Here is an 18,790-nt window from a genome sequence, read left to right on the forward strand (position 1 = left end):
ACATGAGTCAGCGGGGGACTTTGCCATAAGGATCCTCTCTGGGGAGGCCAGTGCAGGGCCAGAGGAAGGGCACAGTTTTCAGACCAAGGGCCGCTCTGCTCTGGTCTCCCCAAAAGGCTAGTTGTTCAACGGAGTCCCCCCACCCCCAACCCCACGAGGCCAGCACCATGGACAGGGCTGCGCCTGTGCCAGGGAGGGAACAGGGAACCAACAGGGAGCAGCTGACTTGTGGGTAAAGGGCCAGAGAGCAGAGATGTTAGGTTTTCCGGGTCACAACGTCTGTCACAGCTACTCCGCCCTGCCCTTGTAGTGTGAGAGCAGCCCCAGACGATATGAAGATGACACTTGTTTATGGGCAACGGCACTGGATTTCATAGAATGTTCATGTGTCACAAAATGCTCTTCTTCTTTGAATTTACAACCATCGTAAATGTAACACGTGTTCTTAGCTCTCGGGCTGGGCGTAAACGGATGGAGGCCAGATTTGGCCTGCGGGCCACAGTGTGCTGAGCCCTGGCCTAGTACCTCGTGCAGGTAATGGAGGTGCCAGCTAGATGGGGCCACCATCCACCCCCAGTCCTCCCAGCACTGCCATCCCGATGACACCAGTGTTCCCAGTGACTGGTGAGCCAGCATTTCTGGGGCACGTCTGTGCACACATGAGGCCATCCTCTGCCCCCCTTTTTCCTCATAACCAAATGGGGGCATCTAAACCCTCTAGTCTACACTGGTCCTGTCTGCTAGGGCAATGTATCAGTGCAGCAGAAGGATACCGTCAGCTAGGGCAATGGATCAGTGCAGCAGGAGGATACAAGAATACTACACTTCTTCACAGCTGTGTAGTATTCCACTGTAGGGATGGCCGTCACTTATGTAATCAGTCACCTCTAGATGGACAAGTCTGTTGTTTCTAATCTGCAATTTCAAAGATGCTGCAAGTAATATCTTGTTCACCTGGCAGCAGGGCGTAAAGTCTTACGTGTCCAGGCCCTCAGATGTAGAAGGATCTTGCTGAATTCCCGTAACACCCGGGAGTAGGTTTACCATTACCCCATATATCGGATGAGACAATCAAAGTGCACAGGGGGGACGTAATCCCCTAGATCACTTGCCTCATCAGTAGGGAAGACGGGATTTGGACCCAATCTGGCTCCAGCGCCGACACCCACAATAGACCCTATTGTGACGATTGTGATCCCGGGACTCTTCTCAAAGGTCACGGAGGCCCCGAGGACAGCCTTAGCTCCAGCCCGGCACAGAAAGCCTGGATTTGCCCCACCAGCAGGGCCCACAGGATACAACCCTGGAGAAGGACCCTGTCACCGCCCAGATAAAGTCTGACCCTTGGCCTGGCCCCAGGTGCTCCTGGGAGACTGGCCTGGAGCATCGCCCTCTCCCCATCCTCTGTTCCTCCTGTCCTGGCACCCCTGCTGTCCAGTCATCCAGCAGCCTGGAGCGGGTCACACTCAGCTATGCCCCGACCCGGCACAGAGGGAAGATCACAGACATCTCCAAGTGACAGACCACAGAGGGCCAGCACCTGGGCTGGCTTTTCCACCTGGGGCCAGGCACACGGACTGGATTGTCCCCTCTGGCTCTGAGGGTCAGAGGGGAGCTTGGCCTGGGCTCCTGAAAGCCCGTGGGACACGGGGCTCTGCCCAGGCCTGAATGAGGTCCTTCCCTGGTTCTGCCCAAGGCAGGAGCCCTGGGTCCCACAGAGCTCCTGTGGGCATCCCACCTGCGCCCCCCAGGGGGTTGACCTGTCTGGCCAAGCTGGGAAGGGCTCTCAGCAAACCGCCCCCACCTCTCAGGTCACGATCTAGTCCAGGTGCTGAGGAGAGAGAGCCAGAGGTGACAGCAAAATGTCTTCACTGTCCCTTCTTGTTTGTGTAGGCCACGGGGCCAAGACAACAAACACAGCACGTCCGGGAGCCTCCCCCAGGATGGCCCTGGGGATTCCCCCAGGAAGAGTCCTCACCTCCCAGCTCCTTCCTGCACCCCAGTGGCCTCATGCTCCTTCCTTCTGGATGGGGGCCTACAGGGCCCACGAGGTTATAAAGGGCTGGGCAGAGGGCGCCCAGGCACAACAAGACCGCCCGGTGCCAGGACTGGGCCATAGACTCTCCTGTTCAGGTAAGGGGGATCCCTCCCTCGGATGGGGCCGGTGATTTGCACGGGGTCCCCCTCTGAGAGTCGGGGGCCTGTCCTCTTCTCTGCAGGAGCCTTGGGACTCTCCAGCCAGAAGCCATGCTGCTGTGGCTGACCCTCGCCCTCCTGGGGAGCACCACCTGCTGGGCAGGGCGTAAGTCTGGCTAGTCTGCTCCCTCCTGCCCACTCCCCTGGCGGCCACCCTTCCCCCTCCATCCCGGAGCCCAGGGGTCTGGGCCCAGCCCTGTCGCAGACTAACTCTAGTCTCAGGACTTCCCATCTGCCTGGAGGGGCTGCGTCCAGTTCAGGGCACAGACAACCTACATGTCACCGTGCGGTTTTTCTCTCCCCGCCTGTTTCCTTCCTCATCTAGAGATGTACGGGTCCGGAGGAGGCGAGTACTTCAGCACCTCTCCAGACTACGACAACGATGTCACCGGGATCCGGGTGTCTGTAGGTGTATTCGGGCTGTTTAAGAGGTGAGGAGGAGCCGGGCCATGAGCTCTACGGCTGTGTCCCCCTCCTTCCAAGTCTCAGGAACGTGGGAGGGGCCCAGCGCCTCTTCTCCCAACATTCTCGCTGGGTCCTGGTGACTCTTGGAGGCCAGTCAGGTCCTTGGAGTCCTGGAGCCACCAGCCGTCACCTTTCCCTTTGTCCCTTTCCTCAGCGGCTTCCTCTCCCACACCAGTCCTTACAGTCCAGGTTAGGTCAGAGAGGAAAGCAAGTGAGGGTCAGAGTGGAGCCCAGACTGAACACAAGTCACCAGAAGTGTGTGGAGGCAGAAAGCCCAGGGCCGCTCCCCTAATGTTGGGGTGGTGTCCTGCTCAAGGCCTGGGGCATATCTTTGCTCTGCACTGACGGGGTCCAGGGGCCCTGGGAGAGGGAATGGGGCAGAGCAGCCAGCAGCAAAAGGGACAGAGTGTGGGCAGGGTGAGGCGAGGAGGGGGAGGCTATGGGAGAGGCACCAAAGTGGGAGAAGGACACAGAGAAGGCCAGATGGACAGAGCAGAGGGACTCCCCCACGGGAGTGTGGAAGTCACCTGCTTCTCAGGCCTGTGACTTGGTCAGCGAGACTCCAGCTCTGAAAGTCCAAGCTGGGCTTGGGGACAGCTCTGCGCTCTGAGCGATGACAGAGGCTGACACCTTCTGAGGGTCCAGGTGACTGGGCACTGGGCTGAGTTCTCCTTACGGGTGGTCTATGTCTGCTCCAACAATCACTCCCACTTGGCAGATGAGGAAACTGAGGCCCAGAGAGGCTGAGTAACGAGCCCAAGATCACAGATCCCCAAGGCAGCAGAGCAGGGCTTTGAGACCAGCGTGTCTGTGTCAGGGACCCAGATTCCTATCTCAGGGACTCACACTGCAGTGACAGCCCTGCTCTCCCTGCCTGTGGCCGGGGAGGGGTGGGGGGGTACAGAGGACCTAGGGACTGGTGAGTCACCCTGGCTCCCGGTCGTTCACAGCTCCCCCCTTCTCCCAGTATCCAGGTGAGATTTGGATCCTCCTGGAGCGAAAGACATTGTGCCTCAGGTGGAACGACCCAGGAATTCATCCTGCGGCCGGGCGAACACATTATAGCGGTCTATGGCTCACACAAGAGTTACCTCCGGTACCTGGTCCTATACACCGACCAAGGGCGCTGGGCCTCATTTGGGCAGGAAAATGGCAACACCTTCTCTGCCTACCCCACCCAGGGCTGGAAGGTGCTCACGGGAATCTTTGGCCAGTGTAGGCTCCTCGGCATGACAGGCATCGGCTTTCAGTGGGATGATCCTCGAGTGGAGCTGACCACTGTACCAACAAATGCCACCGGATAGCCAGAGAAATGAGTGCTCCTGGGTTCCCAGGGATGGGTCACCGGTCACCTGGCTGAGGCCGTCCGGCTGCTGGTGGGCTGGCGGCACTGGGGTATCCTGTCTATACCCTGAATTGGAATGCACCAATAAACAAAGCTTCTGCAGGAAGCGTGCCTCCAGGCGTTGTCCTTGGGTCTGAGTACAACCAAAGCCTTCTGAGCAAGTGTAGGATGTGGCTCCAGTGCGGGGCTCAGGGATCCGAGGCGCAGGATGAGGCGGGAGGTGGCTCTGACACCCCAGGCCTCCATGATTCTGCCAAGGATGTGGGACCTGCACGTGCAGACCCTGCGCTGATCCCACAGTCTTTGAGGATTCCAGGCTCCGAGGATGCCCCGCCCCCACTCCCCACCCCAAGCCCATCCAGCTGGCCTCTGCTGGCCCAGCCTCAGTTCCAGGCTTCCTGGAGTGTGCAAAGGGCCTCAGGGAAGCCACTCATTCATTCATTCAGTCAGTCAGCCACTCCTCCACTAAGCACACATTTGCCAAGGCCTCACCCACACCAGGCTTTCCTGGGCACTGAGGGTGTAAATAAGATGAGGTGTCCAGCTAAAGGGCACCCCTGGGGGACAGATGCAGAAGCAGATGGTGACAGTTGGTTGTGGCATCTGCAGTGATGGGGACACACACAGGGTATTGTGCATAGGCACCTGCCCAGAGGTGGGGTGGTGGGCTGTGCTCCAGGGAAGCCTTCCTGGAGGAGGCAATGTCTGAGTAAGTCCTAAAGGCTGAGGGAGAACTGGCCAGGGGGAGACAAGGGGAGGAGGGCATTCCCGGGGAGGGGTCAAGACAGGCAAGAGCCAGAGATAGCCATGGTCCGCGCCCGTCCAGGTGCGGGAATTTGTTAGAGAAGCAGCAGGGAACTCATGCAGCCCCAGACCTTGCACGTTCTCTGTATCCCCCATCCCAAAGCTGGAATCGCCCAGGAGCACTGGCCAGGGTCCAAGTCCCCGAGTCCTTCAGGGACCAGGCTTCCTAACATCGGACCAGGCCCCGCAGGAAGAAACACCCTCCGTGCTGTGACACGGAGCACGCACACGTCCAGGGAACTGCCACAGCAAACACTCAGTGATCGTGCCAAGTGCCAGCCTGTCCCCCTGCACTCCCTGCTCACAGCAGCCCCGTGAGGACAGGACTGCCAGCATCCCCACGTGCAAAAGGGGAAAACTGAGGCACTGGGAGCACAGTGGCTTGGCCTAGGTCACACAGCAGGAAGTGGCAGAGTTGGGGTTGACCGTGACGTGATCTGGCTGCAAAGTCTGGGCTCCGAACCCCAGACCCAGGCCAAGATTTCCCAACCAATCCTCTTCTTTCTGTGTGAGAGACACGCTGACATTTTTCTCCTCTCTACTTTCATTTTCATTTTAAATGCTGGTTGAGAGCCATTCGTGGTTCTTAACCTGGAGTATGTGGGAACATTTCAGGGAATCCATGAACTTGGATGGGGAAAAAATTACCTCTTCATTTTCATTGTCTCCTACTGGAAATTTCCCATTTCCTTCAAGTACCCATGTGACCTGGTACACCCCATCCACAGCGCCTGCCACCTTATATCAGTTACAGTTCAGTTGTCCAGATATCCTGAAATTTACGCTCATCTTCCTCCTTCAAAATTAGGGTGTTTTCAGACTTGCCTTCTCACGGGTCACTAAAAAGCACAGCTGTTTGGAGAAGGCACGCAGGTGGGAAACATTTGACCAGCATCTGAGGCTGCTCTGCAGGCTGCTCCTTTCTCCCTGCGTGGGGGAGAAGCCCGGGGGTGGACAGGGGCCTTCATCCCACCTTCCCAGCTGCTCTGGGACGCCCAGGGCCGAGTCTGCTGCATAATTCATTGCCTGCCCCTGGCTTCCTACAACGGAAATCTGTTTGCAGTACTAGAGATTCTTGACTGCTTTTCCAGGTGCCCACCTTTCTTGGGGCTGGCAGATGCCAGGGGGACCCTGCCTCCCAGTGCCTCTTGGGGTGGCAACAAGGATGGTCAGAAATGGACAATGTTGACTTGAGTGACAGCACTGCTCCCCACAGCCGGCACTCCCTTGTGACAGGATGTGATGGGATGAGAGGAGGAGGGAGAGGAGAGCGGGAAGGGGGGGGGAGGGGAAGGGGGGAGAAGAGGCGGGGAGCACGGCCCCAGCTCAGGGGCTGTTGTGCAGACTAACGGCGAAGCACGCTCCCTGGTCCAGTGGATCCTTACCTGTGACACAGTTCTTGGGAATTCCTTCATGGCTCCCAGGCAAACACTGAGCGCATCCTCAGTGCGGCCTTCCAGGGACCACGGAGACAGGTGGTGGTGGAGACGCTGCAGCTGTTCTCAGGGCGTCAGCCCTCACGATGCGATCCTTGCCTAGTGCACGGCCGGGGACCAGAACAGGGGACGCGTGAGCTGGGGGCGCCCGGGCCCGCTCCCCTGGGTGACACGGACCACGCTGGCTCCTGTGTGTGCAGAACTTTTATTCAACACGGTAGGGCATTCAGGGTCGCTCTGGCCTTGCTGGTCGTCATCAGCCCTGGGTCCCCTGGTCTCTGGGCCTCGCCGCTGGGTGAGCACACCTGGCTGGAGGAGGCGGAGCCCTGGGACCCGGGACCCGCTCAGACCAGCGCAGGGCCGCCCCGGGCGCCGCAGACGACCCGCTGAGACCTCCTTCCCCGCGCGGGTCGCCGGCTCCGCGGTCACCGCGGCGGGCCCCCGGGGGACGGCTGCTCCGAGGCAAGTCCCCACTTGAAGCCAATGCCCGAGACGCAGAAGACCCGTGCCGGCCGTTCGCGGACGGCAGCTGCTGCCCGGCGGCCGGAGGCTGGGCGCTGAACCCCTGGCCCGCGGGGCGCCCGAACGCGGCCTCGCGCCCCCTGCTGGTGGTCCAGCGCAGGTGCTGGATACAGGCGCGCGCTCCCGGCCTCCGCGGTGATGCGCTCGCCCATCCACAGCAGCAACTCCTGAGCGCGGCCCCCGGGGGCTCCGTACCGCGGGCTCCAGGGAGGCCCAAACCTCAGCTGGAGTCTGGGAGGGAGGCGCACTCAGCGGCCGGCCCCCGCCTGCCCGACGCCTCCGCTCCATCCCGCCTCCCAGCTCTGCCGGCCGGGGCTAGGAAGTCCTTCCTGCCGTCTAGCCAGTGTCTGCGCTGGACTGACAGCTCGCTTAACGCCGGAAGTGGCCAGTTCTTTCCCTTATGTGTCAGCTCTCCAGCCCTGGGGCTGCCCCGCCGGGACTTCTTCCGATTCATAAGGCGCCCTTAGGTCTCCCAGGGAGGGCTTTGTCACCTGTCCTCAGACCAGCGGTCACAGCCACTCCCTCTAAAAAGAGGCAACGACCTCTTTGAGACAGCACCCTCCACCTCAGTCCCCAAGGAGTCTGGCTGCAGGTGCGGTCAGACTCTGGGTCCCCTGGTGGCCTCTGACTCTGTCCCCGTGTGTCCTAGTGGCCAGGGGGACAGCTGTGAGCTGGCTGGGGCAGAGCCCGCAGCCGAGGGTGCTGTGGGCAGTGACCTCCTGCTGCACTGGTGGGAAAAGATTCTCACGGAGGATGGGGCAGCTGTCCCCCTGTGGCCCTCCTCCTGGGGCTGCATCTTCCCCAGGGTCTGCCATGCTCACACTGCCCCTCTCTGGGCCCCTCCCCTAGTCCACCTGGAGTCAGCCGGAAGCCGCGACACTGAGACCCTCCCCCCTCGCCTAAGCCCAGTGGACCAAGGTGGACCTTGACCCAAGCTGGGCCCCTCATTCTCAGGGCCAGAGATGGGCACCTCCGGCTCTGCGTGTGCCTGGTGTGGTCACGTGTGAGTAGGGAGTCGTGGGGCAGCCGTGTCCCCTGAGTGGGAGAGGAACACTGGTGGCCCAAGAACAGCAGGAAAGAGATGGAGAGTCGGCCTGATGGATGCAGGCGGGCTCTAGCACACTCCAGAGCCAGCTGATTCCTGCTCGAACATTCCAAGACACACCCCAAGCAGGCTGCAAGATAAAATGCGGGACACTCAGTTAAATTTGAATTTCAGAGAAACAGCAAATAATTTTTTAGTATAAGTATATACCAAACATTGCATTGTTAAAATGTATAACTATGTCCCAAATACTGATTTTTTTTAGTAGAAGTATACCCCAAATACTGCAGGAGGCATACTTATACTAAGAAATATTGGTGTGTGTCTGATATTCACATTTAACCAGGTGTACTGTATTTTTAGTTGCTGAATTTGGCAACCCCACCCCACGAACCCTCGGGCGCTGTGGGAGGAGAGGCCCCAGGGGGCAGAAGCTGGTGGGCCAGGTCAGGATCGGGCCTGTCAGGGGAGACCGGCCCTGGCAGGACAGAGCAAAGGAGCAGTGGGGGGGACAGAACTGCAGGGGACGAACCCGGGGGAGACACACGGAGGTTTCCTAGCCTGAGTGAGTTTCTGCCGCTTACTACCCAGGGGCCCTAAGGCAGCCAGAAAAACCCCTGAGAGAGGATCCTCCAGATGTTCCTATCCTGAGACCCGTGGGGATGGTCCTTGGGGAACTTCAAGCCCTTTTCACCAGCCTTGTTCAGGACTTGCCCTCCCCCCACCCCGCTACCAGCCTGTGTCATTCGCTTCTCCCTCCAGCATGCTGGCCCTGCCTGGGACACTCAGGTCAGGCCAGGGAGTGTGAGCTGGAGGTTGGGCGGGGTGAGGTCGGGAGGAAGCAGAGGTGGGAGGGCAGGGCCTGCTCCAGAGCCTCTGGTGGTTTGAAACCGACCTCAGAGACACAGCGCAGAGTCTGCACATTCGGGGACCATTTGGGGTCACAACCCAGGGCCCCGAGTCTTACTCACCCCTTGATGAGGCCCGTTATCCCCACGAGATCCAGATGGCCTGGATCTCCCCCTGATGTAGAAGTAGGAGCCACCTGGGCCCTGCACCTGGAGGACAGTGTGTATCAGGAGAGCAGGAGCAGTAGGTGGGGCGGCAGCACAGTCCCAGGGCCCGTGCCCGCATCTGCAAGCGTCTGGTCCAGCTTTGCATCGGGCAGGTGTGGAGGCCAGGGCTGCATGCTGGGCAAGGCCTGGGAGGGGCCAGTCTTACCCTGGGTGCTGCAGGCAGGACCAGAGAGGAGCAGGAGGGCCAGCACCAGCAATGTGGCTTCCAGGCTGCGCCCGGGTACTGGTGTCTTTGGGTGAGGAGGGACAGGACGTGGAGAAAACTTCAGAGGAGTCTCTGGGAGGAGAGGTCGTGGTGAGGGGTCTTGTGGCCCCTGGAGGCTGCATGAGGGGAAACTTCTGTTCTTACAGGCTTCAAGGGCTTAATGAGAAACAGCATCCAAGGCTTGCGCCTGCAGGAGATGCCAGAGGAGGGACGCCCCCTGCCGGGATCCGAGCGCCCTGGGGTCCTCTGTCCCTCCCCAGCCAACTTCCACCCCCTTCCCTGTCCCTGGTTCTCTCAAACGTCCTCCAGGTAATGGCCATGTGCACAGCTCAGGTCAATCAACACGCCTGCCCAGGGACACCACATGGGAGGACAGACCACCCCCTCCGTTTCCTTGGGACATGCGGGGAGCTCACCTGAGCCCACAGCCCCCCAGCACTCCTAGCTGAGAGGAAGGGGCAGGGACCCCGAAACATGGTGGGGTGGGGGCCTCCTGCCCCCAAAGCCTGGGAGACCCTGCTCACAGGCTGCTGTGATGCGGGCTGGGAGAGGGAAGGAACACCTTGCAGAGGAACTGCCAGCCTGCTAAGCCCTCAGCACCAGCACTGGGGAAAGGGCACCTTGAAGGGGCAGACAAAGGGCTGCCGCTTCCCTGGGCCAAGCCTGAGGCTGGGAAAGCTCCTGCGTGGGTTTTGCTGCCCTTTTGGGTTCCCTCCATCTGCCTCCCCAAGGTGGCTCCCTGGGAGGAGGGAGGGCTGGGGAAGCAGGTCTGCCTGGGAGTCCAGGGGCTTCCCTGGGGGCCAGGAGGCATGGGTCTCCTTTATTACCACCGTGTGCCGGTCACGGGCCGGCAGCCGGGGCAGCCGTGTCGTCTGATCCTACAGCAAACTAAGAGCAGGTGATTCTCGCCCCGTTGTACAGACGAGCAAACGGGGGCCCGAGGAGGGGAAGTACAGGCTCGGGTCTTGCACATAGAGGGGGAGCAGGGGTCCCTGCAGGCACACCCGCCCCACGGCCCGTGTGGAGCCTGGCGCCTGTGTCCACACACGAGGGAGCCAAACCCAGGGCCACCTTGTCCCACGGGCCTCAGGTCAGCGTCCTCAGCAAGGACCCCCCACAACGTTTCCGGGCCTCGTCGCCATCAGGAGGCTGGAGAGACCTGCCTCCTCAGAGGGATTTCTCCGTTGACGGAGGTGGATTGGGTGAGAAGGTCTATTGCTGTCCTTTAGGGGCGGGCCAGCTCCTCCAGGCTGGGCGGGGTGAGGGCAGGGCTGGATGCTGACCCTGGGGAGACTCTCCATTGTGGGGACCTGGGATTTGTTGAGGGAGCCGCAGATTCTCCCAAGCGTGGGACCACCCCCTTGGTGTAGAGCAGTGGTTCTTAACTGGGGTTCATGCTGCGCCCAGGGTGCATGGTGGTGTCTGGAGACATTTGGGTGGTCACGACTGGACAAGTGCTTCTGGCATCTGGTGGGTAGAGGCAGAGATGCTGCTCAACATCCTGCGATGAGGGGACAGCCCCCAACAAAGACCCAGCAAGGAATTCTCTGGCCCCAAACTTCAGTAGGCCACGGTGAGAACCACGGACAGGTAGCTTTGGTCTGCCCTGCACCCACCTTCCTGAGGGGCCACCTCTCCCTCTCACCTCATGTGAGTCTGCTGGGGCTACCACAGTGGGGTCCATCTCCCCAGAGCTCCAAACCTTAGAGCCGGTGGTCTGTGCCCCACCATCCTCCACCTCCCGTCATGCCTTTGGGCCTGGAGTATTTCTCTGAGCTCCTCCCCCTCTGGTCCTGCTCCCCATCTCTCTGGGGTTTCCAGCCAAGGAGGGGTTCTGAGATATTTTCCACATCAATTCACATTTTGTAAGAGGTTGACAAATTTTTTTTTTTTGGCGAGGAAGATCAGCCCTGAGCTAACATCCGATGCCAAGCCTCCTCTTTTTTTTGCTGAGGAAGATTGGCCCTGGGCTAACATCCATGCCCATCTTCCTCTACTTTATATGGGACACCGCCACAGCATGGCCTGACAAGTGGTGCGTTGGTGCATGCCTGGGATCTGAACCTGCAAACCCCGGGCCGCTGAAGCAGAGCTCGAGCGCTTAACTGCTGTGCCACCAGGCCGGCCCCAGCAAATATTTGTATAGCGAATAGGATACTCATAACATAAAATTTACCATTTTTTACCATTTTAAAGTGTACAATTCAGTGACATCAAGTCCATTCACAACGTTGTGCAATGTCACCACCATCAGCTCCAGATCTTTCCATCACCCAACGGAAACCCTGTCCCCCATCTCCGTTAGGCAGTCACTCTGGATATTTTATGACTTTAAACAGGTTTTTTTTTTTCATTGAATACACTTAATCCATGGTTTTTGTTTTGTTTTGTTTTGTGTTTTGTAGGGAAGGATTGGCCCTGAGCTAACCATCTGTTGCCAATCTTCCTTTTTTTCCCTCCCCAAAGCCCTGGTACATGGTTGCACATTCTAGTTGTAGGTCCTTCTGGCAGCTGCCACAGCATGGCAACTGGCAGATGAGAGGTGTGGTTCTGCGCCTGGGAACTGAACCCAGGCTGCCGAAATGGAACCCGCCGAACTTTAGCCTCTAGGCCATCAGGGCTGGCTCAAGCATGTTTTTGCATGCAGGTCTTTTCTATTTTGTGCTATCTTGTCTGCCCACGGGTCCTTACGGTTTTGTCTGCTTCTTCTAAAGTTAGGGCCTGCAACTCTCTACGGAGTTTTGACCTTCAACTGTTTTCTCCCCGAGTTTTCCTGTTGTGTTTTCTCAGTCAGCCGTACTGAGGCATGATGTCCATACAGTAAAATGCCGCTATGTTGACAGTACCATGTGATGAGTTTTGACAAATGTACACACCCACGTAAGTACCACCGTGCTCAAAATGTAGAAAGTTTCTGTCACCCCCACAAAGGTCCCCCACACCTCTTGGCGCTCAGGCCCCTCCCAGCTCAGTTCCAGGCAATCGCTGCTCTGCTTTTGGTCACTGGGCATTAGTTTTGCCTTTTGTGAAGTTTCATATGAAGGAAGTCACATGACATGTGTCCTTTTGTGTCTGGCTTCTTTCTTTGGAGGCGATGATTCTGAGGTTCATCAATATTATCTGTTTTTCAGTAGTTTGTTCCTTTGTATTGCTGAGTAGTGTTTCCTTTTCTTTATACTTCATTTTATCTGCCCATTTGCCAGCTGACGAACATTTGGGTTGTTTGAGGCCGTTATGAATAAAGCTTCTCTGAACGTTTGTGCGTGAATCTCTGCGTAGACCTATGTTTTCACTCCTCCTGGGTAAATATCTAGGGGAGGAATTGATGACTCATATGATAAGTGTGTGTTTAAGTTTATAAGAAACTGCCAAACAGCTTTCCAAGTGGTTGTGCCATTTTGCACTCCCCCAGCGAGGTACAAGCATTCCAGTTGCGGCACATCCTTGTCAACACTTGGCACTGTCAATCTTTGACGTTTGGGACATCCTGTAACTAAACATGAACATCTTTTTGTGTGCCCACTGCCCAGTCAAACATCTTCCTTCATGACGTCTCAGCCCAAACCTTTGCCCCGCTGTTTAATCTTTTATACTGAACTCCTTCTTCTGGCTGTTATCCTGGGGCATCAGGTGAAAAGAGGATCTAAATGAGTCACCGACAAGACAGCAAAAGAGGGCTCCTTCCCACTTCCAGGCTCCATCTCCTCCCCCCTGGGCCTCACAGAGACCACAGGGAAAGGCATACTGGTGGGTTATGGGCAGGGCTGTCTCTCGTTAAGCAGAAGATGGATTTTCTCTGAGGTCTTCGTTTTCTCAGTTGAAGTCTGAAATGTCCCTGCTACCTCGATGTAAAGGTCCTTCAATGAACGGACTAAAAACATTTCAGATGTTCCAAAGTTGTCAAAACAGGAAAAGACATTTTGGCTGCAGGGAGAGAGGGAATGGAAATTGAAATCCACCCTTTTATGAAATGTAATTTTTAAATATTTTTTTTCCCATTATGAAAGTCATACGTGCCTACTGAAGAAATTAGGAAATATGTCAAAATTGATAAGAAGCCCCATGACTTCTTCTGGGGCACTCAATGTCGACATTTCAAAGTGTCTACTCCCAGTATTTTAAATGCATTTAGACATACAAAGGGGTTTAAGTTTGATAAATAGGATATCCAGCCATTGAAGTTGGTTTTAGGGAAGAAAGAATGTCTCTGAGGACAAGAGGAAAGAAAAGTTGCCCAGGGCAACTTGAAACTTGAAAGAAGAGACTAGAGTAACCAGACCTCAGTGTTTCCAGAGGACCCTGTTTGCAGCCTAGGACTGAGAGGGCTGGGGGAGGGGGAAGAGCAAACAGGTTTAGACAATAATGAGAAATTCTGTGGTTAAAGGGACTGGTTCCCAGGGGCCGCTTGTGGAAACTGGTTTCTGCCGAAGTCTTCTATGTGTGTCTGCTAGTAAATCTCCTGTGACTTGGATCTTCTTCCTGGAATGAGGGGGTGGATGGGTGGATGGAAGGCAGGATGGATGGATGGATGGGTGGAAGGATGGATGGGTGGAAGGATGGATGGATGGATGGATGGATGGATGGATGGATGGAAGGATGGATGGAAGGACAGATGGATGGAAGGACAGATAGAAGGACGGATGGATGGAAGGACGGAAGGATGGATGGATGGATGGGTGGATGGATGGATGGAAGGACGGAAGGATGGATGGAAGGATGGATGGATGGATGGGTGGATGGATGGATGGAAGGACGGATGGATGGAAGGACGGATGGATGGAAGGACGGATGGAAGGATGGATGGATGGAAGGATGGATGGATGGATGGATGGAAGGATGGATGGATGGATGGAAGGACAGATGGATGGAAGGACGGATGGAAGGACGGACGGATGGAAGGATGGACGGAAGGGTGGATGGATGGATAGATGGAAGGACGGATGGAAGGATGGACGGATGGAAGGATGGATGGAAGGACGGATAGACGGATGGATGGATGGAAGGACGGATAGACGGATGGATGGATGGATGGATGGATGGATGGATGGATGGAAGGAAGGAAGGATGGATGGATGGATGGATGGATGGATGGAAGGATGGATGGACGGACAGATGGATGGAAGGAACACCAGAATTCACCGTGCACCTATCTGGGGCCAGGCCTGATGCTAGGTGGTTTCATAATTCTTACCTCATTTAATCCTCACGAACACCTGTGCGGTGGGTATTAATTTCCCATTTTTACAGATGAGGAAACCCAGGCTGATAGAGTCGAAGTAATTCGCCCAGTGAGTTGTGGAATTTAAACCAGAATCCCACAATCCCTCTGCCACTCCCTCCTCAGGAGTCGGCCCAGTGCCCACGATCATGGAGGGATAGATGTCCTTTCCTATGTCCCTGCACCCCAAGTGCCCAGCCACTTCAAAACTCGCACAGCACAAGGGTTTCCTGCAGGTTTCTCTCCACTGCTCTGGGCACTCAGCCCACACAGGGCCCTCCAGCCCCTGTGGATTCCTTCTCAATGACTCACAACAAACGGTCAGAAATAAGACCTGGGCCAGGGCTCCAGGCTGAGGAAGGGACTGTTTACCCTGCGCTTGGTTCCTGCTCCTCATCTTTGACCAAATATTCTGGCCTTTGGACAGAAGTCAGACTTTCAGCCTTCCAGAACATCTCAGTGAATTATAACCACTTCCTTCTCCAAGTGCTGGCTCAGCCCTGGAGGGATGCTTGTGTGTTGGCCAGGAATCGTTTCTCCTTACACAACACTGAACTGCACAACTTCCGGCCCCTAACCTGTCCCTGGGCAGTGTTACCAGTCCCAGGGCCTGCCGGAGGCCAATCAGGGTGCACAGACTGGCCAGCCATCCGGGGTGCCCCTAAGAGACGTTCAGCAGTCCGGTCGGGATGGGTCAGGCAGCTAGACGCTGAGAGGAGCTGTGCAGTGCCCCCTCCACAGCTATCCCCCACTGCCTCCTAGGCACCAGGACACACAGCTGCCCCCCCCACCTCCCAGGCACCAGGACCCACAGCTGCCCCCCTGCCTCCCAGGCACCAGGACTCACTCCTGCCCACCCCTCCCCTCCAAGGCACCAAGAAAACCCCCTTTGTCCTTTGCAATCAGCTGGGGCTGGGGGTGGAGTTTTACAAGCAGAATTGTCAGTCTTCTAAAACCTCTACAAACACCACCTCTGGAGGGGCCAGGGAAAGAGAAGACAAAGGGGGCTTGTGTTTGTGTTGCAATCAAGTTGGGATGGAATATCTTTCTTTGGTTTTTTTGTTAGTTCAGACTCATTCCTTCTAACTCACCATTGGCAGAAGTAGGAGACTTGGGGGAGGGGGAGGCGGCTCAGGAGGCAACCGCGGGGGGGGGGGGGCAGGGGGGGCGCATAGTTGAGTAGTTTGTGTGGTGGACGGTTGTGAAACCGGGGGCCGGCTCTGAGGAACACAGACACATACAGACACACACACATATACACACACAGACACACACGCAGACATACACACACAGATATACACACACAGACACACACACAGACGTACACACCCAGACACACACAGAGACATATACACACAGACACACACACAGACCTACACACACAGACACACACAGTCTCCTCCCAGGTGTAACTGAGAGGCTACCCGGGCTCGTCTGGCCCCTAGGAGGACAGAGGCTGCAGGGCTGCTGTCCACTGCCCCTACATCCTCTCCCCCAGCCCGGGGCTGACAACTCCAGTCAGTCCTGAGTTCTTGGCTTTGAACCTGGACAGGCCTTGAGGCCCTCCTCCATGGAATGTTCCAGACAGCCACCTCCAGGGAGGGGAAGGTCATGGGGGACACAGGCTCAGCCCCAGGGGCGTGGGTCCTGGACCCTGGCCCATGCCCGCCTGAGAGGGTGGTCCTCCCCCAAGCCCTGTGGGCAGACGGCAGTAAAAGCAGAACCACCCTGTCTCATGAAGGTAGCTGGGAGTGTACGTGACAGGGTACGAGTTCCCACATGTGCGCCTCCCTGGGAAAGCACCACCCCAGCCCTGCCATGCACGGCTTTCTCCTTGTCTCTAAGACCCTGCCACAGGGTGCTGGCCACCAAGCTGGAGAGGGCGCCCAGGGCCCCTGTAGACCAACCCTGATCGCCAGCAGGGAGGGTGGGGGTGGTGGATGCACGCTGGCCGGGGCTGGGTAATGCTAACATGGCCAGTTGGTAGCCATGCGACCACACAAGGGGGTCAGAGATTGAAAGTCACAGGGCTTCCAGAGTCTGGGGGCCCTTGGGTCAGCTGAGTCCTTATTGGGGTGACTATATAACTTATCGTCTGACTTTGGGCACACTTACAGGAGTATTAATAACCACATCAGGACAGGCATCACCAAGACTATCCCAAAGAAGCCAGGGCATGCAGTGACCACGACTGTGAACACGTGCAGAAGAAACGCCAGGTCACAGTGCCCAGGGCAGGGCTTCATAAACTTTCTGGGATGAGGGACTATTTTTCCCCATCTACTATGGTCAGATACCAAATTACTCTGCTCAGGCTGCCATAACAAGTGCCACAGACTGGGGGCTTAAACAACCGAAACTTATGTTCTCATGCTTCTGGGGGCTGGAAGTCTGAGATCAAGGTATCTAGATCAGCGGGGTCGTTTCTCCTGAGGCCTCCCTCCTTGGCTTGCAGATGGCTGTCTCCTCCCGTGTCCTCACACAGTCTTCCCTCTGTGCACGGCGCATGTCTGTGTCCAATTTCCTCTTCTTGTAAGGACAAGAAGTCATGTGGGATGAGGGCCCACCCATACAGCCTCATTTTACCTTAATCACTTCTCTCAGGCCCCACCTCCAAATACAGGCCCACTCTGAGGTGCTGGAGGTCAGGAAGTCAGCATATGAATTTGAGAAGGGGAGACACGATTCCGCCCGTTACACATACTTTTGTAAAATACGATAAAAATGAATTACTAGAAGAATGGGGGGGGAGGGACAAAGACATAAAATATATACCTACGTTTTTTATAATAACACAAATAGATTTAACAAATATAGAATTACTATCAAAGGATTTGTAGCCAGAATAAAGAAGTCTTACAACTCAATAATCAGACCAAAAGTTTTTAATTGGCCAAAGATCTGAAGAGATACAAAAGAAGACATGTGAATGGCTAATAAACCCACGAGAAGAGACTCAGCATCGTTAGTCATAGACAAATGCAAATTAAAGCCTCAAAGAGATTCCACTTCACCCTCGCTAAGATGGCTCGAATCACAAAGACAGACGATGACCGGTGTTGGGGAGGATGTGGAGACCTGGACCCTTCACATGCTGTGGATGGGGATGTGAAATGGAGCGGCCCCTGTGGAAACGAGTTGGTGGTTTCTTTCAAAGTCAAACATAACCTAACTTATGACCCGGCCATTCCACTCCTAGGTGCTCACTCGACAAAAATGAAAGTGTATGTCCACCAAAACACTGGCACACGGATGTCCATAGCAGCTTTGTTGGTCATAGCCAAAAAGCCGAAACAACCCAAACGTCCATCAGCAGGAGAATGGATGAAGGAACCGTGGTCCATCCGCAGGCCGAATACTACCCGGCAACAGAAAATAACGAACTACTGACACACGCCCCCACATGGATGAGTCCCACAGACATCAGGTCCACGTGGAAGAAGCTGGGCACAAGAGACCACACGCTGGACTCCATTTGTGTAAGACTCTGGGAAAGAGAGAAGGCAGATCAGTGGTGGCTTGGGGACTGGGAGGTGGGACAGGGGATTGACTAGGAAGGGGATTGACAAGGGACTGTGGAGAGAATCTGAGGGTGACTGAAACGGCCTGCGTCTCGATTGTGTTGGTGGGAACACGGACTCTGCATTTGTCAAAGGCACTAACTCGTACTCTTAAAATGGGTGCCATTTATTGCAGGTAAATTATACTTCCACAAAGCTGATTTAAAAATCACTTGTGGAATTACTCTAAAAGTTTTCTAAACTCTTATTGTCAATCTGCGTTCTGAGCTCATCGCTGACCAGTAACAAACAATTGGCTGCCAGATCCCGTCCCGGATCCAACTTGAGCGGGGCTGGTCCAGCCTGGAGGAAAATGACAGTGGCCCCAGGGGAAGCCTGGGCCCATCTCCCAGCTCGGGCAGAGTCTGCCTTTGGTGCTGGCCCGGGCTGGGGTGCCAGGATTCCTGCGGCAGACGGCAAGGTAGTTAAGAGCACGGGATCTGTGCTAGCTGGTCTTGTTCGGGATCCTGGCTCCCGGCCTTGTGGCTCTGTGGCCTTGGGCAAGTCACTTCCCCTCTCTGTGCTTCGCTTCCTTCCCCCATATGCTGGTACGTTTCTGGCCTGACTACAGGTGTTCACGTGGATGAAGGGTCTTAATGGAGAGTGCGCGTCCCTCGAGGGGCTTAAGTGGAAGCGCCAGCAGTTCTGGGACTCGAGATGCCAGTGGGGTTGTGTTGTTCCCTGGGTCCCACGAGCACCTCCCAGATGTCACCTTCAAAGCCCCGTTTGAGATTCATTCTTTGTGTGTCACCTCCAAGCCTCCTGAATTGAAAACCCCACCAGAAGGGGACTCTGGACTCCAGCACTCACGGTTCACAGGGCCCCAAGCAAGAGGAAGGCGGCACAGCAGCAGTGGCGCTGAGGGGGACACGGTGGTGCGTGAGTGAGACTCAGCCCGGGTTCTCCCAATCCAGTCTG

General features: G+C 56.3%; 1 protein-coding gene across 1 annotated transcript; it reads left to right on the plus strand.

Annotated features, from left to right (window-relative positions):
• The first annotated feature begins 2,247 nt into the window (after positions 1 to 2,247).
• ZG16B (zymogen granule protein 16B) lies at positions 2,248 to 4,041 on the plus strand. The gene is made up of 3 exons (XM_058568890.1): positions 2,248 to 2,302; positions 2,522 to 2,627; positions 3,629 to 4,041. The coding sequence occupies exons 1-3, from the start codon at positions 2,248 to 2,250 to the stop codon at positions 3,963 to 3,965; spliced, it is 498 nt and encodes a 165-aa protein (XP_058424873.1). The 3' UTR covers positions 3,966 to 4,041.
• The last annotated feature ends 14,749 nt before the right edge of the window (positions 4,042 to 18,790 follow it).

This window comes from Diceros bicornis, chromosome 26, assembly GCF_020826845.1.
Source record: "Diceros bicornis minor isolate mBicDic1 chromosome 26, mDicBic1.mat.cur, whole genome shotgun sequence".
NCBI classification, from domain to species: Eukaryota; Metazoa; Chordata; class Mammalia; order Perissodactyla; family Rhinocerotidae; genus Diceros; species Diceros bicornis.

What these genes read in the sequence shown, in the direction of transcription:
- ZG16B (XM_058568890.1), top strand. Translation starts at nt 2,248, where the DNA reads ATGCTGCTGTGGCTGACCCTCGCCCTCCTGGGGAGCACCACCTGCTGG. An exon ending in CACCACCTGCTGGGCAGGGC is followed by an intron (nt 2,303 to 2,521) that starts GTAAGTCTGGCT and finishes TTCCTCATCTAG; the next exon opens with AGATGTACGGGTCCGGAGGA. An exon ending in GTATTCGGGCTGTTTAAGAG is followed by an intron (nt 2,628 to 3,628) that starts GTGAGGAGGAGC and finishes CCCTTCTCCCAG; the next exon opens with TATCCAGGTGAGATTTGGAT.